At 35.5% G+C, this 16489-nt stretch overlaps 2 protein-coding genes across 3 annotated transcripts in view; one reads left to right on the forward strand and one right to left on the reverse strand.

Moving 5' to 3' along the window:
- The window catches only part of LOC136030027 (arginase-1-like), a 38245-nt gene extending 32032 nt beyond the window's left edge, over positions 1-6213 (forward strand). The window contains exons 6-7 of the mRNA XM_065708640.1: positions 1053-1291; positions 3061-6213. Coding sequence (XP_065564712.1) covers positions 1053-1291; positions 3061-3254 — 433 coding nt within the window. The 3' untranslated portion in view covers positions 3255-6213. The remainder of the gene's footprint in view (positions 1-1052; positions 1292-3060) is intronic.
- A 146-nt stretch (positions 6214-6359) lies between these two features.
- LOC136030028 (uncharacterized) overlaps positions 6360-16489 on the reverse strand; it is an 84079-nt gene continuing 73949 nt past the window's right edge. The window contains exons 5-6 of one of the 2 annotated variants that reach the window (XM_065708643.1): positions 13735-13794; positions 6360-6574 (exon numbers count right to left, since the gene is read on the reverse strand). In XM_065708643.1, coding sequence (XP_065564715.1) covers positions 6503-6574; positions 13735-13794 — 132 coding nt within the window. In that variant the 3' untranslated portion in view covers positions 6360-6502. Of the gene's footprint in view, positions 6575-12848; positions 13795-16489 lie in introns of those variants that run through there. The other variant, XM_065708642.1, reaches the window with a different exon arrangement.

Raw genomic sequence — 16489 nt, forward strand, 5'->3', positions numbered from 1 at the left:
GGCTCGTCAGGATTAGATCAAAACCATTCACGTATATTGTCCATGGATGTCTGCGATAAGTGAATAAGAGCTTTTTCAAGATCGTCCACTGGGGATTTTTCTCGACGGGCTCCGAGCTTTGTCTCCTGGGAATCCACTTCTCCACAGATCACTGTTGGAATACTTACCTTAGAATAATAAAATAATAATCTTCGCTACAGAAGCCCTCTTAATTGTCCCGCTAAAATGGTCTGGTATCAGACCCTTCGCTGAATATGTGTGAGTACTATATCCTGGTACTATTGACACTGCTTCACAATAGCCGGAATAGTCTTTCGTGAGAGGTTTGATTTAGCGTTGATTCCTCGTTTTTATACTTCGTTTTATACCTCGTTTTTTCGGCGAATTCACTTCCTTTTGTAGATATTTCTCGTATTGTACCTTCCCATTTTCGATTGAACAGGACAGACACGAAGACATACAGCTTTGTCCACTTGTCTCCAGGTTTACATTCAAAAATTGAAATGCTTGAAGGAAAGCTCTATCAAGGTTGTACGATTGAACGAGGCAAATGAATTGCGACATATCTGATAGTTTTATGTACCTGGAACCGCGGATTTAGGAATAAAACAAAGAAAACTTTCTGGAGATTTAAAGCTTGTTTTTAAATTGTATCATTAACTTAATTTAACAAATTTATTATTTTTGAAAAATAATAAAGATAATCAGTTGTAGTTTTTATTGATATAATGAAGAATAGAATGAAGATCACCCTCCATAGAATGAAGAGTGGTCCATACACTTGCCCGATGTGTGGAGAGTGAAAGGAATATTTATTTATTTGATGACTAAGAGCAAATGCTACTTGTTGTGGAAAGGTTTGAAGTGGCATCAAAGACTGTCTCATAAAGTACACACACCCAGATCCATCAAAAAAGCTTTCTGTCATTGTTAAACCTTTCGTAATTTGGGTAACACAAATGCGTAGATCCTCAACTCGCTAGGATTATCTGTAGGAGGAAATGATTATAATAAACATAAAATCTCATATTTAATAAAATTTGAATTTGTAGGCTGTCTGCTAAAAATTTGGCTTTTATCGGACTGCGAGATGTTGACCCCGAAGAAAGGAAGATAATTCATGAATTGGGCATATGTTCCTTAAGCATGGAAGAAGTTGATTTGATGGGCATAAAAGAAGCAGTGCGGTTTGCTCTTAACATGATAGATCCTCTACATAGAAGACCTCTTCATGTATCGTTTGATGTTGATGCCTTAGATCCAGTTGAAGCTCCAAGCACAGGAACAACAGGTTAATATTCCATTACATCTCAGGCTTAAACATGGCCGTACTGAGGATTTTGAATTAATTAAGAACTGCGGTGAAAATCTATTCAAATCGTTAAGCAACGAACAAACTTACCAAAAAAACAATTTTTATAAACGAACGCGTTAAGTAAACTTAACGTATGGGGCAGAACGCCAAACGTAAATTATATTAAAAAAAAAGAAAGTTGAATTATCACAAGTTCCTTGGGGACCAGTCTCAGGTACCTACTCCGATTAGGTACGTGCCTGGTCGACAATATCAAGTTTCCTTTCCCAGATGCCATTAGTAATTTTAAACAGTTGAAATATCATAGAATATCTACCACTTTGCGTATTTTTATTATGACTAATCTTGATGACTTGGGCACAAGAACGTTGAATCATTAACCTATTTACAATTACTGAATATTGTTATTTTTTTCCAGCGAAAATAAGGCCGATTTTGTTCAATTTTATGCTATTGTTGAGTTCTCTCCCAAGCCAACTGAAATTTGCCGAAAAAAAAAAAAATCTTGAACTTTTAGTTTCCCTATTCCACACTATCCATGATTTCTTTCTATTTTTAATTTTTTCTCTCATTTCGCTGCGACATATTTCTGTATTGTTTGTTATATTTTAATTGGTATCATCAGGCAAATTATTACCGAAAATCGCAATTGTAGAGTACTCTAGTTTGTAATAAATTTTTGACATAAATTAAACCAGCTTTGAGCGCTACATACTGAACCATCTTTGCCCCAGTTATGGCTTGTTATATCTGTCTCTTATGGAGTAAATAACCGCTGCAGATACGTTCCTTTGTATTGGGTATGATATTTAAATAGACACTAGGACTCACTCTGTATGTCTAATGGTTTTGTTACTCTAGGATTTGTAGAAATCAAATCAAGCACAGTTATCTGAGACCCATTGAAACCCAACCACGCCCTGAGGAACAAAACTGACATACTGAACCATGTTTAGCCCAGTTATAGCTAGTTATTTCTGTCTCTTATGGAGTAAATATGGCTGAGTGGTTGGCGCGCTGGCGTGGGAATTCTGTGTCCAAGAGGCACGGGTTCAATCCCAGTTGTGACCAATTATTTAGTTTGGGACGGGGGTCAGTGGCTTGACTCTGTAAATTCTGCTAGAGTTGACCCAGCTCTAAATGGGTACCTGGAGAAATCTGGGGAAGGTAAGCGGGAAGGGTGTGTGAAAGCACAGGATGGTTGGCCCCCAACCCCCCATTGCACTTCCTGGCTGAAGGGCCATGAAACGGAAATCAACACCACCGGTTTGGACCTTAAGGGTCTAGTGCCGTCTTACTTAGTTACTACTTATGGAGTAAATACCCGCTATTAGATGGGAGAAGTGGATAAAAATCTTAATCAGTAATTTAGGTATATTGCACCGCTTAATATGGGCCAAACGTGATACGTTTTTTTTGTGTTGGCCACACTCATATCTAAACAGTTATTAATGCTCATCCTGTATGTCTTATGGGTTTTTTTTCTCTTATGGTCTGACTAGGTCCTTAGGACGTGGTTGGGTTTCCAATTGGTCTCGGTTGACATTGCAGTGCAATTGGTTATTAGAAGTGAATATTTTAGTGAAAACACTGCCATCTTACCTTATTTTTTTCATTACTATTAGTATTATTTTCGGGTCAAATGCATTTGTTAACATAAAAATGATGGGGTATTTTATCGGTAAAATTAAAAAAAAATTTGCGAATGATTGCTTTGTGCTCACTAATATCAGTATTATTTTTAGTTCGTGGTGGACTTACATTAAGAGAAGGTATGACACTGCTTGAAACGGTGAATACGACTGGAAGATTATCAGCTCTCGATATTGTTGAAGTAAATCCTGCAATTGGAAACAGTGAACAAGTCGGGCAAACCGTCGAGGCAGCTAGGAGACTGGTACTAGCCGCTTTTGGAAACAGCCGTCAAGGAAATTCTTAGGAGTTACCATTTGCAATAGCATAAACTAATCAAATAACTGCTCATGAGTTTTGTTTTCAAGAAATAGTAACTTTGTCACATGTCTCTGTACGATAATGGGGAAAATTTCGAATTCTTATAGTATAGCAATTGAAAAGTTGAAAAAAATTTGAAAGTAATGTTTGACTTTTCTCATGGTTGTAAATGAGATGATACCATGTTTACCAGTATTTTCTGGAGATTTTTAATCAAATTCTTCTAGACCCAAGCCGAAAGAAGTCGTATTATACTACTAAAGGGTAGGGCCAATAGAAAATACAGTGATTTCAGACCTATTTAATGATATAAACACACATATATATGTATACTTATTTATGCATCCCTTTGTAATTATCGATTAATTGTTCCCTTACTGTACAGTTGGGTTCATTTATTTAAACTAATCAGTTCATTGTTTCTCGATTCTTGGTTTTTTGTTGTTACGTTCTATTGACGATCAGGTAGGATTTATTTATACGGATTCGTTTTCTTTCAGACTATGAAGTATTTTAGTGTTTTTATAGCAATCATGAAGTAAATTGAATAAGTTATTTATTTCTAATTGTATAATGAATCAATGAGTACAAAGAAACAAAAAATAAGATGAACTTTATCTAAATAGCTATGTTTGATCAATTTAATTTGTGATTGGCTGTTTTATTTTAGCACCTTGTCTTCAACTGTGTCGAGTTTCCACTGGGATGAATTTTTTTTAAATTGATTATAAAAGCGCAGTAATTTTGTAAAGCTTTCAATATCTTGGAAATTTGAGAAAAACTGCTTACTTTAAAACCTTAAATAATCACTGTCCCTATTTGATTTTTATTATCCCTTTTTATTATTATTAACTTTTACATCTTCTATATCTGAATAGGTTAATTTTTCCTCGCCTTTTATTTATAATGTGTCCTGTCTGTGAGTTGGGTGCTTTTTCTTTTGTTTGTTACTCATTTTGCTATTGAATACTGATTTCGAAGCTATTTCCACTCATGATGTTGAGATTTAAAAATACTTAAAATTGTCTACTTAGTTTTTAATTTATTTTTAACCCACTGCAGTGTCTGTAGTCACAGTGTTGTTGTTTTTTTGGGTGGAGATGCATTATGTCTTCATGCCACTATTTTACAGACTCCAATTCTTTTACGAACTATCTGAACACATTGGGGTGGGAGGGGGTTTTCCCCTCCATCTTAAGTGACTCCAATCCCCACAATATAAATAGGAGAGTTTGATATGCACAAAAAAAATCGACAAAAATAAATACATATTCCCCCTTACAATACTACAAAAAAAAAACTATTAAAACAATTAAAGCAGAGGAGGATAAGGACTTGATGTTAAATAAGCCTCTTAATTTTGGGTCAGATTTTTTAAAGACTTCAAAATATCTGCAGCACCAAACTTACCAACAATCCTTTGGTTTCTCTCTAACTGAGGCAGAAACAATGAGCGTTTGTGACATTGCAAATACAATGCTTCAAATTCGTATTTTTACCACAGTGTTAGTTTTTATTTTGTGTTTCTTATCAATTTTCAAAATGATTAGAAATATGGTAAATTATAAGATAATATACCCAATTTTGAGATTGGTCGGTTCCTGTTTCTCTTTTGCATTTTTAGAGACAAAATCACAGTAATTTAACATTTCCTTTGTCTCTCCTTGATGCGATTTTCCCAGTATATGCTTTACTTGCTGTCGAAGGAAATGTTTTGTGACAGAAAATTTTTGATGTGTGTTTGTGATTGTATTGAGCATCCCTTGTACGCTTAGTATTAAGCTCCCTGGGTGTAATCCATAAAAGATAACAACAAATACTTATCCGGCAACTTCTTAACTGAAATACCATAGGTCACTAGGAGTTAACAACATTAATCACGTGTATTCCACTTTAAACATAGCTTATTTACAAACCCCTGGAAGTGTTGCACGTTTCACATCTACTGTCTCTTTTTATTCTCTGTACATGATTTCAAATATTTTTTTCCATTTTTTAAAAGATTAAATTTTTGGTATATATGATGTCACTTATCCTCAGTAATCCTGTACTTTCCGGGTAGGTATACCTTATCTGACTACTAATCCAGACTGTCTCAAGTATTAATCCTTCTAAACTCTGTCGTCATTTACGCCTCATGAAACGCTAAAGATAAGTAATCGGACTTGTCAGATAGGTAATCTTGGAATGCTCGAACGTGCTATGTATAGAGCCTTTGTATAATGGCCTTTGTTACTTTAACATTCCAGTGAAGGAGATTAAGTTGCTGATTTTAAATTTTCGTTACTAATTATGTCCTACTGTTTCGTGATTTAGTTCCGATTTTTAGTGTTTTTAATGTTTATTTTAAAACGTACTATAGATCGTTTTATAAGTTACATGTCTTGGGAGACCAGAAAAAAGATTGTGTAAATAAAAATGCGAACTTCACTGAGGTAGGCTCAGGATGTTGTTTTTTTTTTTTTTTGGGGGGGGGGAAGGGATAATAATAAAAAAATCGGAGAAAGGGAAATAATAAACGCATATCGTTGTTGATGATCTGAAAAAATACTATTTTTAAATTAAAAAGGTTGATCTTTTTTAGATTTTCAGCTGTTGTCAAATTTGTTAAGTTTCAGTACCTAGTTTTGGATATTAATCAACTCAATTTCCAAATCATTTTATTCTTTTTAAAATAAAATTTCATCCGGAACGCTACCTTTTTTCTGGTAGGGAGCAGAAACATTGTTATGGATTGACCAAACCGCTCTTCCGAATTAATTCCTAATATTCAAAATAAATATGATGATGTTCCCAGTGCGACTTCTTTCTTTTCCTGTTTTGCCTTGCGTCATTTGTGCAGTAGTTTGACATTCCATTTGTCTGGGTGATGGACTTTACTTATTTTTTTTTTAGTTTGTTTCGTAGTTTTGTTGGATTGATTATAAATAAAATATATTTTATTCTTTTTGTTTACTTTTGTAGGGTAAGTACCAATATAGTTTATATAAAAGTGAAACGAATATTTAGAGGTTTGCATTAAAATAGGCCAAGTGAAAAAAGTAATTCAAATCATATTTTGAAAAACATGGGCTTATGACAAAAATCGTTACTTAAGTTGATGTTTTAATCAGAAACAAACTATAACACCAATTTTTTTTATGGAAAGTGTGATAGTTGTCTGACAATAAATGAACAATAAAACAATAAACAGCAGGGTGAATTAGGTTTACAATTGCAATGAAAAGACACTCGCTACTTTTGTAGCACTTCGACAACATTTATGATTTCTTCCCAGATGCAACGTGTCGAAGCATATAGACAATTCTAAAAATAAGTAAGATATAGCTGAGCTGTGGTAATCAAAAGGGGACGTGTGCCATTAAAAAAAAATATATATTTAAATTCCATACTGTCAACAAAAAAGTAAGCTCTGGGGTTATTCAATTTGTTTTCTTACATTTCTTAACTTGTTTCTAATTCGCTTTAAAGTTTTTGTTATTTCAGCATCACCTGATTTCTACATATTCTTAGGAATAAGTTGATGTACGAATTTTTGTTATAAGATTTGTTCTTGCTATGGGATATCTTAAATATAAAAAAAAGAAAAGATTTTCTCATAAAGAATGACTATTACTAGCATTAAAAAAGGATAAAAGCGAACAGGTTTTTCAGTTTTCTCCCTCCTCTGGGTCTTTTTGCATGCTTCTCTGTCTGACTTTGTGTGTGTTTTTGTCTCTATCTCCCTCTCTGCCTGTGTCTCTGAGCGTCTCTTTCTCTGCCTCTACGTCTGTTTGCGTGTCTGTGTGTCTTACTTTGTGTTTTTGTGTGTGTTTTTGTGTGTGTTTCTTTCTCTCTCAATGTGCCTGTGTCTCTTAGCGTTTATTTTCCTGTCTCTGCTTCTGTTTGCATGCCTGAATGTCTGACTTTTGTGTTTGTGTGTTCTGTCTCTCGCTCTCTCTCTCTCAGTGTCTGACCGTCTGTTTGCCTGTCTCTGCATGTGTTTTGCATGCTCGGGTGTCTGATTTTGTGTATGTTTTGTCTCTCTCTCTCTCTGTATGTCTGAGCTTCCGTTTGCCCGTCTCTGCATCTGTTTTCATTCGTGTGTGTCAGACTTTATGTGTTTGTTTGTATTTTGTCTTTCTCTTTGCGCCTGCATGCCTGAGCGTTTGATTGCCCGATTCTGTTTTCGGACGAGAGGAGAGTTTTTTCTAAACGAAAATTGATTTTACAGCACCTCTCCATCATTCTGAGAAAACAAATCCAATTTCTCAAAGTATCGTTCATTGATCTCAGCTGGCCAAAAGCCTTTTAAAAGTTGCCATTAAAAAAGGAGACGGAAGCCGTTTACCAAATTTTAAACGAAAAGGGCACATGGAAACAAGTCTACAACAATATTATTATCAATCAATATATTAACTGTTAAAGTACCAAAATATAAGAAAAACTTGAAATAATCTTAGGTCTATTCACACCCGAAAACCATGAACCCCCCCCCCTCCAACAAAAATGGACGCCGTTCTTCTGTATTCTGCAATTGATTTATGCGCGATAATAAAGCATAATAAGGTAAAAAGTAAAAAAAAAATTCCTTGTTTTTAATGTTTAATTCAAAGATTTCCATACAATCAAAGATACGGCAAACATCAAAAGTTAGGCCAAACAAGGGATTGGTGCAGTAATAAAAAAGTAGTTTCTAAAGCTTATAGACCATCAAAGTAGGCACGTACCCATTTTTCTTAGGGAGGGGGGTAACAAAAGAAAAATTATGGATTTGAGGGGGGTGCCCTCTGACCTTCCTTCCCGGGTCCATCCCTGAATCAAATTTCCGAAGTACCCATTTAAAAAAGGTAAAAAAAACTAAAATGGCACATATCAAAGGGTTGTTTCTATGGATCAGCACAAAAAGACTTAAAACAACAATAAGACAAGACAGATAAAATCACTGGTAAATTCCAAAACTGGCAATGATACAGTAGGTTTCCACCAACAAATATAAAATGATTTAAAGCAGTTCTTATTAAAATGTTATCAGCTATCATTCTTGTCGATGTCCTCTTCTAATAATAAAAAAAAAAAAAAAAAAAAAAAAAAAACAACTTAAATTATTTTTTTTTTATAATATGCAGGCAATTTATATTAAAAATATTTTCTAGGTCGCTTCCCACTTCAGCGCTATCTTGGATTTTATTTGAAATAACATGGTTATGCAATGTTGTGCCGCCGCTGTGTGGAAGCGACCAAGTTGTTGTCGAAGATGAGTTGATAGTCTACACCTATTCCTTAACAGGGCAAGAACAAGATTTGAAGACAACCACGACTGCTCAAGACCGAATGTCATGGCAGAGGATACTGTTTGCTCTCGAAAGAGGGGCAAAGACAAGAATAATACTAGCCACTACTCTAATTATACAAAAATCACGACCAAAGAGTAAGAGTGAAAACTGTCGCTAGTGTTGGCAAAAACATCACTGTCGTCTAGCATTTGGCGACTTTTTTTAGTCTTTGAATCGTTTTTCCGTCAGGAACTGAGATAAAACTCATATCAACGACAACAGTATTACTAACCACACTAATTAAACTAGTTATTCTTATTATTTCACTAAAAAAGCCAAGTGTCACCTAACGGTATATACTATTGGCTTTTACTTTAGCGGTGATTAACGACAATTTCCACTCTTATAAGCTACCTTTACTGTTTCAGCTAACAGTAACCAAAAGTGAACAAGGCATCAAAAAGATTGATATATAAAAGACGGTATATCAAAAAGACGGTATATACTATTGGCTTTTACTTTAGCGGTGATTAACGACAATTTCCACTCTTATAAGCTACCTTTACTGTTTCAGCTAACAGTAACCAAAAGTGAACAAAGGGACACAACTACAATGGCGCGTAACTAATATGGCGCGTAACGACTTACGCGTGCGGGGGGGGCTTGGGGGTTGCGCGAAGCGCCCCCACCAACTAGGTGTTGGGGTGGCGCGAAGCGCCACCCCAACAGCTAGTATATATATATAAGGCTGAAAACCAGTTAAAAGTCTTGTGGTAAGACACAATGTTTATATAGTATGACAAAAATTTTAATTCAGAAAAATAATTTTGTTATCAAAGGACTATATATAGTAGAGAGTTCCCTCTTTTAGGCAAGTCAATTTTCAAGAAAGCTTTCTTTTGCAAGGAGTACTTAACAGTTAAGATTACAAAAATAGCGACGAAGACCACACTGCCTTTCCATAACAAACAAATACAACGTAGAGACAATAGGGAATTTTTTTTTCAAGACAATGGAAATTATTTATGTAGATATTTTGGCCCTATGTCCAAGGGCCGTCTTCAGCACTAATAATCCATCCCACATGATACTTTTTGAAACTCTTCACTCATTAGTAATGATTTGGGAATAAAACAGGTGGTTCGAGAATCAATTGAAATTAATCTCAAAATAATTAAAAATATTTCTTTGAACAGGGACTTGGGGGAATACTCACTAAATTCTTTATACTCAAATTTAATTAAAAATGATCTAACAAAATATTTTACTAAACCAATTTATAATAGTACTGAACCAACTACGAAAAGGCCTTTGAGACAGGCTGCTAAACAAGCAAGATTAGCTTTGAGAAATTGCATCTAATCATTTTATTCTCTTTAGTTTGAATGAGTTTATATTTCTTCATTTCATTCTTTTCGCCAGTCCTGGTTGAACTTCGCTGAAGTAAGGATGCTAGGGCTATTTTTAAAAAAATATTCTTTTAAAAATGTTTTAATAAGTGTTTTTAACTATTCAGTTTTAATTTTCACAATTTGATGTAAGTTCTTTTATATATATATATAGTTTCTCTCTTATTCTTGTATTGTGCTGAAGACGGCCCTTGGACATAGGGCCGAAATATCTACATAAATAATTTCCATTGTCTTGAAAAAAATTTTCCCTATTGTCTCTACGTTGTATTTGTTAGTTAAGATTACTGAAGAGCAAATTTACTTCATTGCGATCACGATCACTCCAGTGGCGCCATTTGGGGGGGGGGCAGGGGGGGGCCATGCCCCCCCCCCTGATTTCTGGAGGGGCCCAATTTCAACCACGTAATTCTTTGTTTATTCGTCCTTGTTCTACTTTTTTCTCTTTTTCTTACCGTATTTCTACTGTGAATTATTACTAAATAGCAAATTCAAGATACTCGACGATTATTGCATTTCAAGAAAGTATCCTGTTTTTGCCGTTCTCCCTAATTAATTTATGGTCACCCTTTTGGCAGGGGTTTGTAAAATCCTTTCTGGGCTCGGAGTACTTCTGTGACATTGAAGTCTCTCCAGTGATTAAATCCCGTCAGTCGGCACATTTATGTGTAGGCTAACATCTGGAAAAGAGGGTATCCAGACCAGGGTGTCATTCCAGTTTTGTATTTAGTTTCTCGTTACCCTTCATCAAATAAAGAACCGTGAAACAGTATTGAGTTGTGTTCAAGTTCAAATCGGATTATTGAAACATGAGTTCATCCGGTGCGAGTGGTGCAAAAAAAAAGGAAAATAAAAGCCCAAAGGAAAGAAGAAGAAATAAAGATGCAACGACGACTGGCTTCGTTTTTCAAACCGACTGTAAGTAAATCTACCATATTTTAAATTTTGTTTCGTCGACCAATCTCACTGAACGAACCAGAACAAGAGCTACGAGCTCATATGGCACTTGTTACGAGTGTTTTTCTATTTAATTTCTGATCATTTTTTAAATAAAGCCAGGAAATCTGGCTTCACCTCCACGGAGAAATCCCCCTTGGAAACATCCTCTGAACAATACAATCCTGGTTAAAATTTACTGGGACAATTACCCTTAACACTTCCAAGCGTGAAATTGAGCCAGTAAATAGAAAGCAAGATATATAAAGAAATTTTGTATAGGAATTCTGGAAAATTTTTCCAGTACACAATTTCCCCTGAAAAGTTCATCCCCTAGAAAATTCATTTTCCATAGAAAATTCTCCCCGAGCTAAGTCCCCCAGCCAAAAAAATCGTCCTCCCCTTCCCACCCTAGAAATGTATGCATGCTTCCGAATAAGAAATACTATATGTAAACAATGGTCACATTTTTTAACTTGAAGACCTTTTCCCAAGAGCTCTGGGTTTCATGTTATCTCCAAAGACATTATTATTAGGCCTTTCAACGATGTTGAACAAAATAGCTATCTCATATTTTTGGTCAGGGGAATTTGGGGAAAAATGGCGTGGGAGGGGGCCTAGTTGCCCTCCAATTTTTTTGGTAACTTAAAAAGGGCACTAGAACTTTGAATTTCCGTTAGAATAAGCCCTCTCCCGATGTCTTGGCCCACTGGTTCGATATGATCACCCCTGGGCAAAAAAAATAAAAAAAAATAAATAAACACGCATCCGTAATCTTTCTTCTAATATGAAGTACAAAATTCCACATTTTTGCAGATAGGAGCTTGGAGTCTCTACAATAGGGTTCTCTTAATACGCTGAATCTGATGGTATGATTTTATTATGATTATATGAGTTCTAAGGGTGTTTCAGCCATTTTTTGAAAATCAGGCACATTTCTCAGGCTTGTAACCTTTGAAGGGTAAGACTAAACTTAACAAAATGTATTTAAAATCAGCATAAAAGTTTAGTTCTTTTGACATATCTATTGGTATCAAATTCCGTTTTTTAGAGTTTCAGTTACTATTGAGCCGGGTCGCTCCTTACTTACAGCTCGTTACCAAGAACTGTTTATAAGATAATGCTCAGACAAATCTTGTTGAGTTTCTTCTTTTGAAGAGGAAAGATAGAACAAAAAGCGACAAAGATAAGAAATTTCAAACCTAATAAGTTTTCGTCCGCATGAATTACTATGGCTAGCTTCAGTTTACCTTGCTTCAAAAAGTGTTTAATCACCCGACAGCAGTACTCGTGCATCATATTTTGTGTTTATTGATTCTAGGTTAAAATATAGAATCAAGGGAATGATAGCTTTGCAAGGTAATCCTACATAAACAAAAAATAAATAAAGAAGTGTATCACAGAAACCTATAAAACCTATAAAAACCATGTAAGAAGAAACATTAAAGCTCAAAACGGATAGCAATTTTTAAGTGTATGAAGGGGTTCACCCCCTTGTCAATACTCGCTCTTTACGCTGTTCAAATTTGGTTCCAATTCTTTAAGAATAACTCCTGAATCTCAAAGGCCGTTTGATTAGAATAAATATCTATTTTGAAAGTACTAAAAAAAAACTTTAGCGTAAAGAGCGAGGTATTGACGAAAGGGTGAACCTTCTCATATGTAATAATTTCTTTTCGTTTTAAGTTTCAATCCTGCTCCTTACTTTGAGTTGAAGAAACTTTTTTTCATTTAATTTCTTATTCTTTTTTTAATAATGCTTGGAAATCCAGTGCCCCCTTGATCGAAAATTCAGCTCCCCTATGAAAAGTTTCTCCATGGAAAGATCCTCCTACATAACCTCCTCTGCTCGAGCTGCCCCACCACCAGAAAAAACTGAAAACGTCTGTATACTTCGCAATTACCTATACTATTTATAAAAAAGGGCAAAATCCACAAATTGAACACCTTCCCCCAGAGACTTTGGACAATTAAGACATCTTTAAAGACATATTTATTAGATTTTTCAAATATATTAAACAAAATGGCTGTTAAACAAAATGTAAATATATTTAAACAAAATGGCAAAATGCGGAGAGTTCTACGAGGTTTTGGACAGAGTGTTAAATGAGTTTGAAGAGCGTTTTTCTGTCCAGCTGCCAGTGCTAGAAGCCACACGTTGCCTTAACCCCAAATCCAAAGATTTTATGGACTCAGATTTACTTCTTGTGATCGCGACATACTTGGATCAGGCGGGAATCGATACTATGCAGCTGAAGTGTCAAGCTTTATAATAGCTCGTGCATTTGTGTCGCAGCTTCCACAGAAACCGGCAAACGCTTTAGATGTCTTCGAACGCCTCGGAGGATTGAAAGAAGCTTATTCTGAGCTTCTTAAGGTCGTCAGGGTAGTCCTCACACTCCCGCTCACAACGTGCTCAAATGAACGTTTTTTCTCTGTGTTGACGTTTGTGAAGGACTACCTCCGGACAACGATGGAAAACGAGCGACTTTCGCATTTGCTGCTTATATTCTCTGAGAAAGCTGCAGTGAAGGAGCTCAATTTTGAGAAGCTTGTCGACGACTTCGCAAAAATGAAGCAAAGGAGATATCCATTGCTGAAGTAACTGTACGTAAGTTTCTGATTTATACAGTAAATGTTCTATTTTGGTACTGTTTTTGGTCCCTAAATAAGCTGCAAAATGCGAACCCCAAAGGTAGTACGGTACCTAAAGGCATGTTCGAAAATTTTAAAATTTTTAAGGCTGGATGGGGGCCCAAAATCGATTTTTGGCCCCCCCCTAAGGTTTTCTGAAATGGCGCCACTGTATCACTCTAGCGCCAGGTCCCCTTCTGAATTGGAACGAAAGGTTAGGTTGAACTATTACCTTTCTGTATTGTTCTAGGGTTTTTGACCCGTCACTAAATTCGAGTGTCGAAGACCCTTCCTGAAAAAAAAAGAATAACATTGAGTGACAGATAGTTCTGCGGTATTTTGCTATAAAAAAAGTCCTACTACTAATTTTTTTTTTCAATAAAGTTTACACAGGCGAATAAAATCTCGGTACATGAGCAGCAACAGTTTCTCAAAAATCGATTGAGCTGCGATCTTTTATTCAGCCTCCTAGTTTTGCTTAAGGAATCAAGCGTAAAATTCAGATAATTAGGGCGTTTATTGACTCCCTGAAGGCCTTAGACTCTATTTATTACGGCTACACTATGGTATTGTACTGAATATTCCCTATATAATAAAATCACTAAATCAGGATGTAATGAGCTATACAGACAGGGAGCGTTTAAACAGTGCATTCCGCTGTGAAATTCGGCATGCAGCAGGACTGCATTGTGTTGCCGCTAATATGCGTTCTATCCAACTCTAGGTGTAACAGTCTAAGAAATTAGATTAAAGACCACGTACAAAAAAATTTGAATTAAAGCAGCTTTGGGGCTGCCTTGGAAGGAGTGCCCAATGACCAAAAGAGACCCTGAAAAACAGATAGATAGATGTTGGACTCGGGCAATATTCATATTTGTTTGTTCGAAGTTTCTTGAGTCGGAGTTATGCTTAAATACCTCTCTACCCTTGCTAAGAGCGTTTAGAGTTTTAGGTGCCGTTCATGTTGTATCAAATAACGTGACTCCAACTAAAAAGGTAGACTCCTAAGTTAAAAAATAAAAACCTAAGGAACCTCGGGGACGATTACCATTAATTACCATTAATCCATAAAGCACTTGTGCATTATTTATTGCCTAGTCATGTTGTTAATTTATTGCCATGTCATTAATTTGTCGTTTTAGATGGCAGTTTCTTCTGATTCAAAAAAGGCAAAGGAACTCCTTTTTATAAAAAGAGTCCCAATTCTGACAATGCAAATTACAGCCAGTATCTCTTCTTTTTCTATTTTCGAAAATATATGAGAAGATCGTTGATAAGAGATCATATAAAATATCTTCTGAATGCGGGACTACACATACTGAAACACACACACACACACTCACACACACACATATATATATATATATATATATATATATATATATATATATATATATATATATATATATATATATATATATATATATATACGTTTTAGACTAGGTTCTTCAATGTCAGATGCCACACATAACATATGTGATACTTTGAATATGAGCTTTCAACCTAGCTAAAGTCCTCTTACAGTTTTTATTAATTTTCTAAAGGGTTTAGGAACAACTTACATTGACCAAACAATTAAAATATCTTGGTGTGAAAGGTACTTGTTCAGGTTGGTTGGATAGTTTTTTTATGAGGTAGTTATATAATAATAGTATATAGCTTTATATAATAATAGTTTTTATCCAGAATGTATTTAACAGTATTTTTCATCTCTTTTAAAATTAGTTGCGGGTGCCTCATGAATAGGTTTTAAGAACCCTTTTGTATCGGGTTTACGTAGACAAAATGTGAGTCTATTTGCCTGAGTGTTTCCTTACATCTTTTGCGGATGAGCACTGCCATCAGCGTTTCAAGTCAAACATTTTAGGATTTTCTGGCGAATGTTAACAAAGTTTATAAATTTAAGCGTTCTGTGAATTAATACGAAGAAATTTTTTTTTACTATATACAGTAGAGTTGAAAATCCGGCAAGCGTTGATAAGAAAAAGTGTTTTTTCATGGTATAACTGCCAGAGGTAAACGGAGTACGTTAACTAGGCTTCTTCATAGATTATAATGTCTTGGAACCTGCAGCGATTTAGTTGCAGCAAAAGTTGCAACAGGTCTGAAGGGTTATACAGAGAATCATGCATTTTTTTTTTTTATCTCTAACGACTCATATAACACTATACCATGTAATGATGAGCCCTTTCATTTCTTACGATTGTGTTTTGTGGTCAAGTAGTTTATATGATAATTTGAGATCATAATTAAACAGATCAAAGCTGTTAGATTGTTGGGAAGTTAAGGTAAAGGTCTGAGAGTGCTTAATGTAGGACAATTTCGTGATTACAAAAGCCTCAATTTTCGCATGTCAATTTTGCTATAATGTGGGTGATCCAGCCTTTAACCAATCCGTATCAATACTCCACTTTTCTCATCTGATACTAGAAATGGCGATAATTTCGTAGTTGAGCATCGATACAACATTCGTGCCAGATAATCAAAACACATTCCAGCAGTTATCGCTAATACAGGGTTCGGACAGGTCGGTTCGTTTCAAATTATAGGCTCTGTCCTATTTTTATAGGATTTCCCGGGCTCAAATATAGGATTCGGAAGTCCTCGGGATCAGATCTGTGGTAGATGGCGTGGGATGCCTGGTCACATAAATTATCAAGTTTCATCCCAATCCCTCCAATCTAAGCGTTTTCCATGATTTTAGGTCCTCCCCACCAAATTCCCCCAATGTCACCAGATCCGGCCAGGGTTTAAAATAAGAGCTTTGAGACCCGATATCCTTCTAAATATCAAATTTCATTGAGATCCGATCACCCGTTTGTAAGTTAAAAATACCTCATTTTTTCTAATTTTTCAGAATCCCCCCCCAAACCACCCCAAAGAGAGCAGATCCGTTCTGGTTATGTCAATCATGTATCTAGGACTTGTGCTTATTTTTCCCACCAAGTTTCAGCCCAATCCCTCCAATCTAAGCGTTTTCCATGATT

Source organism: Artemia franciscana, chromosome 8 (assembly GCF_032884065.1).
Source record: "Artemia franciscana chromosome 8, ASM3288406v1, whole genome shotgun sequence".
Classification (NCBI taxonomy): Eukaryota; Metazoa; Arthropoda; class Branchiopoda; order Anostraca; family Artemiidae; genus Artemia; species Artemia franciscana.